Source organism: Cherax quadricarinatus, unplaced genomic scaffold (assembly GCF_038502225.1).
Source record: "Cherax quadricarinatus isolate ZL_2023a unplaced genomic scaffold, ASM3850222v1 Contig1577, whole genome shotgun sequence".
Lineage (NCBI taxonomy): Eukaryota > Metazoa > Arthropoda > Malacostraca > Decapoda > Parastacidae > Cherax > Cherax quadricarinatus.
In genome coordinates this window covers 67512-80000 of record NW_027196603.1, presented here as the reverse complement: position 1 = coordinate 80000, position 12489 = coordinate 67512, and the positions used below count along the sequence as shown (strand labels likewise).

General features: G+C 39.3%; 1 protein-coding gene across 2 annotated transcripts in view; it reads right to left on the bottom strand.

The window, feature by feature from the left end:
• Positions 1-8893: 8893 nt before the first annotated feature.
• LOC128691578 (zinc finger protein 557) overlaps positions 8894-12489 on the bottom strand; it is a 64596-nt gene continuing 61000 nt past the window's right edge. For both annotated transcript variants that reach the window (XM_070081057.1, XM_070081058.1), the window contains exons 4-5: positions 11562-11704; positions 8894-9064 (exon numbers count right to left, since the gene is read on the bottom strand). In XM_070081057.1, the coding sequence (XP_069937158.1) occupies positions 8909-9064; positions 11562-11704 (299 nt within the window). In that variant the 3' untranslated portion in view covers positions 8894-8908. The remainder of the gene's footprint in view (positions 9065-11561; positions 11705-12489) is intronic.

The window sequence follows — 12489 nt, the reverse complement described above, 5'->3', positions numbered from 1 at the left end:
AGGAACTGTGTCGAAGGCCTTCCTGCAGTCCAAAAAAATGCAGTCGATCCACCCCTCTCTCTCTTGTCTTACTTCTGTCACCTTGTCATAAAACTCTAGTAGGTTTGTGACACAGGATTTTCCTTCCCTGAAACCGTGCTGGTTGTCAATTATACACTTGTTTCTTTCCAGGTGCTCCACCACTCTCCTCCTGATGATCTTCTCCACGACCTTGCATACTATACACGTTAGTGATACAGGTCTGTAGTTTAGTGCCTCATGTCTGTCTCCCTTTTTAAAAACTGGGACTACATTTGCCATCTTTCATACCTCAGGGAGTTGCCCAGTTTCAAATGACTTGTTGAAGATCTTTGTTAATGACACACACAATATCTCTGCTCCCTCTTTAACCCTTTCAGGGTCCAAGGCCCAAATCTGGAGTCACGCACCAGTGTCCAAGAATTTTCAAAAAAAAAATTTGTTATTTTTTCTTATGAAATCGTAGAGAATCTTTTTGTGAAGGTAATAAAACAAAAAGTACGAAATTTGGTGGAAAATTGACGAAATTATGCTCTCGCGAATTTTGATGTGTCAGCGATATTTACGAATCGGCGATTTTGCCGACTTTGACTCCCATTTTAGGCCAATTACATTATTCCAATCAACCAAATTCTTAGCTATTTCACTAGTATTACTTCTATTCTATCGATTGAGCACAAGAAATCGCCAAGTCAACTGTTTCAACTACAAAATAAAGTGATCGGAAATTGTTAATTTGGCCAATTTAACACAAAGTTCAAAATATTCCAATTTCAAAATAGGGTCCAGAATAAACAATGTAGGCATTCCTGGCACTAAACTAACATTTCCTCTGTTCATTAGTCATGTTTTGAGGCTTTACAAATAAATTCCATTTTGATTTTTTTATTCACATAATGAATTTTTATTCACACCAAAAATAGAAGATTTACTGCTATGCAATACTGTAATAATTGTATAAATATCATCACCATATTTGTGAATGTATATTAGACCCACCAGCTGACGTGTATTAGACGTGTGAGGTCGTTTGTTTACTCTTGAATATCGGCAAAATTTAACATTTCCGCTACTTTGAGCTCAGTTTCAAGCCATTTCCAGTGCTAAAACCAATCAAAATCATCTCTATTTCTGTAATATGTCTTCCATTCTATCAAATGAGACCAAGAAATTGCAAATACAACTATAAAAAACAAAGAAAAACACTGCAAAGTTGCTGTTTTAATCGAAAAAATCATGATTTCAGTTTTTTCTCTCATTATACACAGTGTGCTGCAGGATCTGTTTTATGTGGTGCACATATACCACTAGATGTACTTCTCATATCTAGGCCCAAATGTACCACTCACAGTTTATCAGAGTGAGCTGAGCTCATGGCGTAGATCTACGGTTTGGACACTCACCATAAAGCCGTAGATCTACGGGACGGACCCTGAAAGGGTTAAGGACCCACGGAGAGATGTTGTCTGGTCCCACTGCCTTCGAGGTGTCAAGTTCACATAGCAGCTTCTTCACTTCCTCCTTGGTTATATGTACCTCATCCAGCACTTGCTGGTGTAATTTCCCCCTGTTCTGATTTCCTGAGTCCTACTGGTTTCCACTGTAAATACTTCTTTAAATCTCGTGTTGAGCTCCTGACATACCTCTCGGTCGTTTCTTGTGAATTCCCCATCACCCTTCCTCAGTCTGATTACCTGGTCCTTGACTGTTGTTTTCCTCCTGATGTGGCTGTACAACAGCTTTGGGTCAGTCTTGACTTTCGATGCTATGTCATTTTCATATTGTCGCTGAGCCTCCCTTCTTATCTGTGCATATTCGTTTCTGGCTCTTCGGCTAATCTCTTTATTTTCCTGAGTACTCTGTCTTCTGTACCTTTTCTATTCTCTAGTACACCTCTGTGTGTGTGTGTGTGTCGTGGAGGATGTAAACAAACAGATGGTATCTGGTTTTGGTTGAGAGAATGGGTCTGAGTGGTGGGTGTGTACCCTGTGAAAAAAATCTGGGACTCAGCGGTGCATTGCGGGAACGCCATCTTGGTAGTCCATTTTCACCATGCCTTGAGGTAAGAAGTACCTCACTCCTCGGTGTATTGGAGGTCTTTTGTTCCCAAGTGATAGCTCTAACAGTAATGGAAGTGTCAGTGGAAGTGAATTCCATTGTTTTCAAGTGGGTGTGACTGAAAACAGTGCCCAGGATAACGTAATTAGTGATGAAAACCCAGATGACCCACGACCTTCCACCTCTGGTGCTGGGCCGGCTCGTTTACATTCACCTGTACCAGTACGAAAGAAGAAACTATTTGCCCATGTACAAGACTCAGATGTGAGCAGTGAAAGTGATAGTGATTTCAAAGCTATTGAAAGCAGTTCTAGTTGCGACAGTGAGGGTGAATATTCCCCAGTGAAGCGGCAGTATATATGTCACTTGCGGTCTGGTAGTGTGCCATATGCTGTTCCAAGGGGAAGGAGTAAATCTCGGAGCACATCCCGCGACCCTACACCACGAACTGATAGTGAAGATGACGATATTGTTACGATGAGTATGAATGATGTGAGGCAGCAGGAGGTGGTGGTGATAGTGATGGTGGTATGAGTCATGTGGCACCAGCAGCGAGCCACGCTACTACCGACGCTGCTGACTCTGCACAACCACAACCAGCCTCACCCAACCCCACACTCCCACAACATCCACAACCACAACCTGCACAACCACAACCTACACAACCACAACCTACATAACCACAACCACTTTTCAATATCCAGAACCCACCAGCTGACCACATCTGGGATTGGCAGCAAGGTGATGAGTTTGTTCCCAGTCCCCATGACTTTGATGAAACACAAAGTGGAATACGGCCATCATGTACACTTGGGAACAATGCCACTGAACTGGAATGCTTTCAGCTGTTCTTCGATGAACCCCTGATGGACATTATTGTCAGGGTAAGCAATACATACTTTGAGTACACCATGGCAAACACAATTCTTTCGCCAAGATCACGCCTACACCAGTGGAAGGACACAACTGTGGCAGAGATGTATCTGTTCTTCGCCACAATAATGCTTATGCCACATGTGTATAAGCACAGTGTCAACACATACTGGTCGACAGACCGTCTGATTTCAACCCCAGCATTCAGTGACATTATACCAGTGAATAGATTTGTGCTACTGTTACGTATGCTACACTTTTCAGACAAAACAAGGCCTGACAGAAGCGACAGGTTATATAAGATCAGAAATGTGTTTATGTACCTGAAACAAAAGTGCTGTATGTATTTTTATCCCTTCAGGAACCTTGTTATTGATGAGTCTTTGATTTTGTTCAAAGGAAGACTCTCATTCAAGCAGTATATACCAAGCAAGAGGAAACCCTTTGGTATAAAGTTATTTGTACTGTGTGATTGCAATAGTGGTCTGGTTTTGGATATAATTGTGTACACTGGCAGTAAAACATTGCAAGATACCAGGAAGTTACTGGGTATCTTTGGTGATGTGGTTAGAATAATGATAGAACCATATCTTGGTAAGGGGCATACTTTATATACTGACAACTGGTACACATGCCCTTTACTCAGTGATTTCTTGCGAGTGAACATGACAGATGTGTGTGGCACAGTGTGTGGAAATCGTAAGCATATGCCTAAGTTCGACGCTGGCACTCGTAGAGGTGATGTTCAGGTGTTTGCTGCCAATGACATCATGGCATTTTGGTGGCATGACAAACGTGATGTCCCACTGTTGACATCAGTTCACTGACACGAAATGGTAGATAGTGGCAAGCAGAATAGAGAGACCAATGAACCCATTCTAAAACCTGCAGCTGTGATGGATTACAACCTCAATATGCACTTAGTGGACAAATGTGACATGCAGATTGGGTTTGCTGATTGTGTTCGCAAGAGTTATAAGTGGTACATAAAACTCTCTCTCCATATTCTTGACATTTCCATGCTGAATGGTTATAATATGTATAAGTTGAAGACCAACAACAAACCCAAATATGGTGAATTTTGTTTGTCAGTCATCAGACAAATAATATTCAAGTACCAAGGAACAACACTTGCAATAGACCAGTGCCCACGAAATTATCAACACGTGTCCTCTCATCTGAGGCCTGGTGATCACTACCCCATACCACTGCCTGCTACTGCTCTCAAGAAAAATGCTCAGAAGAGGCGTTCTGTCTATGGGCATACCACAAAACGCCCACAAAAATGCAGAGACACTCGTTTTATGTGTGAGGAGTGTAAAACACCATTGTGCTTATACCCATGTTTCAAAGAATTCCACAAGCTGCAGCAGCTCTAGAAAGGTGTCCAATCATTGTACATATGTATATATATTATAGAACAATCATAATAAACAATTTTTTATATTGTTTGTTTGTGTAAACAAGTTTTATAAACATTATGATGATAGTGTTGTTGCTATAATTGTGTTACATTCAACGAGTGTATATATGAACATTGCACCATACTTTGGTCTTTCAGGCCACAAAAGTTATGTGAAAAAATAAAATAGTGAAAAAAAAAACAACAAGAAATCTTCAAATAAAAGTAAACCAAAGTTTACCGGGCGAGCGGCAGTCGCCGTTGTTGCCACACGCAGCTCATTTTCTGCCAACTTCACGCCTCTATATCTCGGTAAGTACTGATGGGAATTTTTTTTTTTTGACTAAAACAATCAGAAATCTTAACATTTTCAAAAGAAAATAAAATTTTTTTTTCGAATATTTTGCGACACCAGGAGACACTTCAGGATTGGGCCTTGCAACAGTCAAAGGGTTAATGTGACTCAGTTATCATGTTTATATGTTGTGTAGCATGTTTATTATATAATTTTGAAAAAATATAAATGGATTAAAGAAAATTTTTTATATTAATGTAATATATGACATTTAATGCGCCTCAGAGTACTCACCTATTCGTTGTTACAGGGGTTGAGACTCATTATTAATATGGCATTCTCAAGACTACTAAGACACTCTTAGTGATTTTAATGTGTACCTACATGCCAGCACAGTGTGCAAGTTTACACAGGTACAGGTACACATTAAGTACAGTGGACCCCCGGTATTTGATATTAACCCTTTGACTGTTTTCGACGTATAAATACGTCTTACGAGCCAATGTTTCTGACGTATATATACTCAATAATTCTAGCGGCTTCAAATCAAGTGGGAGAAAGCTGGTAGGCCCACATGTGAGAGAATGGGTCTGTGTGGTCAGTGTGCACCACATAAAAAAAATCCTGCAGCGCACATTGCGTAATGAGAAAAAAAAAACTCTGATCGTTTTTTTGGAATAAAACGCCGACTTTGAGGTGTATTTTCGTATAGTATTTATCGTTGTATTCGCGTTTTCATGGTCTTAGGTGATAAAATGGAAAACATATTACAGAAATAGAGATGATTTTCATTACTTTTACGATGAAAACGACCTTGAAACTGAGCTCAAAGTAGCGGAAATGTTCGATTTTTACCAATGTTCAAGAGTAAATAAATCACACCACACGTCCAATACACGTCAACTGGGGAGTCTAATAATCTTTCACTAGTGCACTGATATTATTTATACCATTTTTACAATAATGCAGTCGTCTGCATAACAGTAAATTTTGTATTTTTTTGTATGAATAAAAAATCAAAATAGAAAGCAATAATAATATAAGAGGGGCCTAGAGATGTGACTAATGAACAGAGCATATGTTATTTTAGTGCCACGAATGTCTACCTTGTTTATTCTGGACCCTATTTTGAAATTGGCATCTTTTTTATTTTGTGTGAAATTGGCCAAATTGCCAATTTCTGACCACCATATTGGGTAGTCCAAATTAGTAAATGGGAGGTTTCTTGTACTCAGCTGATAGATAAAATGGACTTCTAAAGAAATAGCTATGAGTTTGGTCAACTGGAACAATGGAATTGGCTGAAAATTGGGCTCAAAGTCGGCGAAATCGCCGATACGCATATGTCGCCGAGACCGCTAACTTCGCGGGAGCATAATTCCACGAGTTTTCGACCAAATTTCGAACTTTTGGTGTCATTACCATCGGGAAAAGATTCTCTATCATTTCATAAGAAAAAATAACTTTTTTTTTTTTCAAAAATTGAGCGACATAGAATGACAGTTTCAGAGAGGGGCCTGAAACAGTCAAAGGGTTAATCCGTTCCTGAGAGCTCATGGAATACCGAAAATATCGAAAAGCAAATAAATTTTCCCCATAAGAAATAATGGAAATCAAATTAATCCGTGCAAGACACCCAAAAGTATGAAAAAGAAAATTTTACCACGTGAAATATTAAGTTTAAAGCAACAGAATAATTACAATAAAAACAATATCAATAGAATAATAACAATAGAATAATTGACACTTACCTTTAATGAAGATCTGGTGATGATTGATGGGATGGGAGGAGGGGAGAGGTGCTAGTGTTTAGAAGGGGAATCCCCTTCCATTAGGACTTGAGGTAGCAAGTCCTTTTCCGGGGTTACTTCCCTTCTTCTTTTAATGCCACTAGGACCAGCTTGAGAGTCACTGGACCTCTGTCGCACAACAAATCTGTCCATAGAGCTCTGTGCCTCCCGTTCCTTTAAGACTTTCCTAAAATAGGCCATAACATTGTCATTGTACAGGTTGCCAACACGGCTTGCAATAGCTGTGTCAGGGTGATTTTCATCTGTAAAGGTTTGCAGTTCAACCCACTTTGCACATATTTCCTTAATATTTGAAGTAGGCAACTTCCTCAATTTCTCTCTCCCTTCCTCTGAAGCAGTTTCCTCAGGTCTGGCCTCTTGCTGTTGAAGATGATCTTGCAGCTCATCAGTGGTTAGTTCTTCATTGTCCTCCTCCATCAACTCTTCCACATCCTCCCCACTAACCTCCAACCCCAAGGACTTCCCTAATGCCACATTGGATTCCACAACTGGCATATGCTTCTCAGGGTTAGCCCCAAACCCTTCAAAATCCCTTTCATCTACACATTGTGGCCACAGTTTCTTCCAAGCAGAGTTCAAGGTCCTCTTAGTCACTCCCTCCCAAGCCTTACCTATAAGGTTTACACAACTGAGGATGCTAAAGTGATCTTTCCAAAACTCTCTTAGAGTCAAGTGAGTGTCTGAGGTCACTTCAAAGCACTTTTGAAACATAGCTTTTGTGTAGAGTTTTTTGAAGTTGGAAATGACCTGCTGGTCCATGGGCTGCAGGAGAGGAGTGGTATTAGGAGGCAAAAAATTCACCTTAATGAAGCTCATGTCCCCAGAAAGTCACTCTGCCAAGTCTGAAGGATGACCAGGAGCATTGTCTAATACCAGGAGGCACTTAAGGTCCAATTTCTTTTCCATTAGGTAATTTTTCACAGTGGGGGCAAATGCATGGTGCAACCAGTCATAGAAAAAGTCCCTAGTGACCCATGCCTTAGTGTTTGCCCTCCACAGCACACACAAATTAGCCTTGAGGACATTGTTTTGCCTGAACGCTCTGGGAGTTTCAGAGTAATACATCAATAAAGGCTTCACTTTGCAATCACCACTAGCATTGGCACACATCAAAAAAGTAAGCCTGTCTGTCATAGGCTTATGTCCTGGGAGTGCCTTTTCCTCCTGAGTAATGTAGGTCCTGCTTGGCATTTTCTTCCAAAACAGGCCTTTTTCGTCGTAATTAAACACTTGTTCAGGTTTAAATTCTTCACTGTCTATGTACTCCTTGAATTCCTTCACATATTTTTCAGCCGTTTGATAGGAGTGAATGGAGACAAATGGTTTTTAATACTTGACGTGCTGTTGGAGTGTGAGCAAAGTAACATTTATGAAGGGATTCAGGGAAACCGGCAGGCCGGACTTGAGTCCTGGAGATGGGAAGTACAGTGCCTGCACTCTGAAGGAGGGGTGTTAATGTTGCAGTTTAAAAACTGTAGTGTAAAGCACCCTTCTGGCAAGACAGTGATGGAGTGAATGATGGTGAAAGTTTTTCTTTTTCGGGCCACCCTGCCTTGGTGGGAATCGGCCGGTGTGATAATAAATAATAAATAATTTTTCAGCCGCTTTTTGGTCCGAACTGGCAGCCTCACCCTGCTTTATCACACTATGTATGCCACTATGATTCTTAAATCTCTCAAACCAACCTTTGCTGGCCTTAAATTCACTCACATCACCACTAGTTGCAGGCATTTTTCTAATTAAATCATCATGCAACTTTCTAGCCTTTTCACATATGATCGCTTGAGAGATGGTATCTCCTGCTATCTGTTTTTCATTTATCCACACCAATAACAGTCTCTCAACATCTACTATCACTTGCGATCTCTGTTTCAAAAACAAACTTGCACCTTTTGCAAGAACAGCTTCCTTGATTGCCGTTTTGTTGGCCAAGATAATAGCAATAATTGATTGGGGTTTGGTATACAACCTGGCCAGCTCCGAGACGCGCACTCCACTTTCGTACTTAGCAATTATCTCTTTCTTCATTTCCATAGTAATTTTCACCCTTTTTACCACAGGGTTGGCACTAGAAGCTTTCTTGGGGCCCATGGTGACTTATTTTGCAGTTACAAGCACTAAAAACACTGTGATAATATGAAATGTACCGAATGTATGCTTAGATGCGACCGCACTGGCTGGCTTGTAAACACTGGCACCCACGGGGCAGCTGAGGCCACACGTGGGACGCGTCCTGGATGAATCACGTAAGGCGAGTTTTTTATCGTGAGGCGAGGCAAAATTTTTGCATTCAAATACTTCGTATGGTGGATTTAACATAACGCGATGCGTTCGTAAGGTGGGGGTCCACTGTATTTCCTAATAAATAAATAATAAACAAATAAATGAGAACAATTCAGTGGGAGACATCCAATGTGTTAGAGAAAAAACTGAAGAATTACAAAATAATAGTTAATTACCATGAGCTGATCGCAGGTGAGTGTTGAGGCTATGTTTAGTAGCTAACACAGCACCACAGACACTGCAAGTGAACCTGCTGCTCTCTTTACGCTTGCAATTTTCTTTAATATCTGCCTCAAAACTGCATACATGACGGTCCAAGCTCTCCTGTAAAAAAATACTTTATTAAAAAATGAGATATTTCCAAGGATTACGTAGTCAAATTAAACATTCCTCTCACTTTCAAGGGCATAAACACTAACTATAATCCACATCTCACATTTATTCTACCTAATTTTCAAATTTAAACCGATTATACCTCCCTCCTTTCTACAGTTAATCATTAAATATTACTGTTCTAATTCTTTCAGATATACCTAATTTAATCCTGTTTATTCATCCCTATTGAAAATTTCTCAACTCTTTCAGCTTTGTTTCACTAAGAGCTAGGACATCTAGATTCTTTTCATTCATAAAATTAACAATCAATTCTTTCCTTTCTGTCTGCCAAGACTTACTGCCAATTTTGTTACAGGTAACTTTAAAATTTCCTTGTCTTTTCAGTAACTGATACTGAAGAAAGAGTTACTAGCTCTTTGCTCCTGGCATTTTAGTCACCTCCAATGGCATGCACCGCTTATGGAAAAGAGGCAGCATGAAGGAAGGGCTTGGGAGCTGCAGCCTCTTAAAACTCCCTCAGTCCTTCAAAGCCCCCCAAATATAATAATAACAATAACTCTGCCTCAAACAAATCCCTCAGCATCCCCTTCAAATTGGACAGCCACATTTAAGCCTCCCTAGAATAGAAATTCTGGTGCTGCCCCAGTTACAGAGGAAGAATTATAACACATCCTAGGTAGTAGGTTGGTAGACAGCAACCGCCCAGGGAGGTACTACCGTCCTGCCAAGTGAGTGTAAAACGTAAGCCTGTAATTGTTTTACACGATGGTAGGATTGCTGGTGTTTTTTCTGTCTCATAAACATGCAAGGTTTCAGGTACGTCTTGCTACTTCTGCTTACACTTAGGTCACACTACACATACATGTACAAGCATATGTATACACACCCCTCTGGGTTTTCTTCTATTTTCTTACTAGCTCTTGTTCTTGTTTATTTCCTCTTATCTCCATGGGGAAGTGGAACAGAATTCTTCCTCCGTAAGCTATGCATGTTGTAAGAGGCGACTAAAATGCCAGGAGCAAGGGGCTAGTAACCCCTTCTCCTGTATATATTACTAAATATGAAAGGAGAAACTTTTGTTTTTCCTTTTGGGCCACCCCACCTCGGTGGGATACGGCTGGTGTGTTGAAAGAAAGAAAGAATTATAACACATGTTCCCATGGAATTTGAAAGGAAATGCAATAAGTACAAGAACAAATAAAGAAATCCAGAAGAAAACACAGATAACTGCATATAAATACACAATTATATGCATGTTTGCATACATAGTAGGGCCCTGACTTGCAACACTCCAGGTTTCAATATTTTGTTTGCTGATAATACATTTAATTTTAACTAAATCACACACCACTGATTGTACAGTTGACCCTTGAACAACATGGGTCCACTTACATGCGTTTTTTTTTTTCAATAAATATAGAGGAAAATTTTTTTGGAGATTTGCGACAATATGAAAAAAACTTGTAGATGAACCGTGTAGCCTAGAAATATCGAAAAAATTGATAAAAAGTTAGGTATGTCAAGAATGCATAAAATATATGTAGATACTAATCTATTTTATCATTTACTACTATAAAATACGTACAGGCAAATCTATTATAAGAAGTTAAAATTAATCAAAACTGACAGATCGTACATGGCGCCATTTGAAGTCAATAAAAATGTAAACAAATGTAAAGATGCAGTATTAAATCATAAGTGCATAAAATTAACTGAAGTACATACCATACTACTGTAATAATATTGTAGCCACCTCCTATTGCTATTGCGGTGAGCTCCAGTGTTGTGAGTATCCTCTCAAAATGCCTTGTGATGCTAATCATCTCCAAGTGAGCAGTTTGTCTCTCCAGTAAATTGCAGATCACAATAAAAAGTGATCCCTTGTGATTCTCGTGTATTTTTCATGCTCAGTAAACCTTGAATAACACAATGAGACCCAAATGTAAGTACTGACTTGACTCACGAAATCGTAATGACATGATTGAGAACAAACCATACCACGGGTGGGGTTAGAACCGATGATCTGGAGTTTTGAGACTCTCTGATCGTGGGCTCTAACCCCGCCCGTGGTATGGTTTGTAGGTACTGACAGACGGACGATTCATCTTGTAATCAGATGATGTAAACATACGGTATCAATAAATACAGTAGAGCACTGTAAATGTATTATCTCTTCCTTATGATTTTCTTAATAACATTTCTTTTCTCTACCTTACTTTATTGCAAGAATACAGCATATAGTACATATAACAAACAAAATATGTGTTAATCGACTGTTCGTGTTACTGGTAAGACTTCCGGTGAATAGTAGTCTATTAGTAGTTAAGCTTTTGAAGAGTCAAAAGTTGTACATGGATTTTCAACTGCGCAGGGGGATGTCAGCGCCCCTAATCCCAGCATTGATCAAGGGTGAACTGTACTGATAATCTTACAGATAAATGCAAGTTTACCACAAATCTTTAATTAGGCACAGTGTAAGTTATACCTTTCTATAGTAAGATCGTCTACATGATACACATGTATGTGGAGGAGGGCCATGTACTGCAAAATGGCGGTTGAGTGCCTGCACTGACCGAAACACAGCACTACACTGGTCACAAGGTTGATCAACGTCACAAACATGAACCTCTGAAATCACAGTTATAAATCAGCTAAAAAATTATCAGAATAAAAATTTCAGGTAGAATTAAGTTATGTATTGATAAGTCATTAAAGTGACTTTTTTTGAAGATTTAACTATGAAGAAAAACATGAAGAAAATAATGCTTCTGTGATTTTCTTAATAAAAGATACTTTGACTTCTAGTTTCTTACTTTGATTAACTTCCTCTTCTTGAGATGACAGCCACAAGGAGAATCTTCTACAGACATTGCTGATGATTTCAATTGTTAATATAGCTGAGGAAGCATTGGATATGCAGTCTCTCCTAACTTAACAATGGGGTTCTGTTCCTAAGAGTAGGTTGGTAAGTGAACTGGTTGTTAAATGAGGAACATACTATACTGGTAGTGGGTTTGTGTCAACCATCTTTAGATATTTTTTTAATGTCACCTTTGCACCATTTATAACATTTCTAGTATATTTTTAAATGCTTACAAAATAGTGTACTGTATACTGTAATAAACAGAATAGAGGAAATAAGCTCTAATATACATTAGATAGGTCTGCACACTGGTTGGAGAGCTGGTTGTAAGTCCGAGAAGTCGGTAAATGAGTACGTTGCTAAGTGAGGAGAGTCTGTACTGTATTTGTAAAATAATTCTCCTTGTTTATTTCACAAAACACATGCCACCTGCTTCCAGTAACCCCCTGACTGTCGCAACCCCAAATCCTAAGGTATGTCCTAGTGTCGCAGAATTTCCGAAAAAAAAAATAATTTTTTCTTATGAAATGAAAGAGAATCTTTTCCCGAT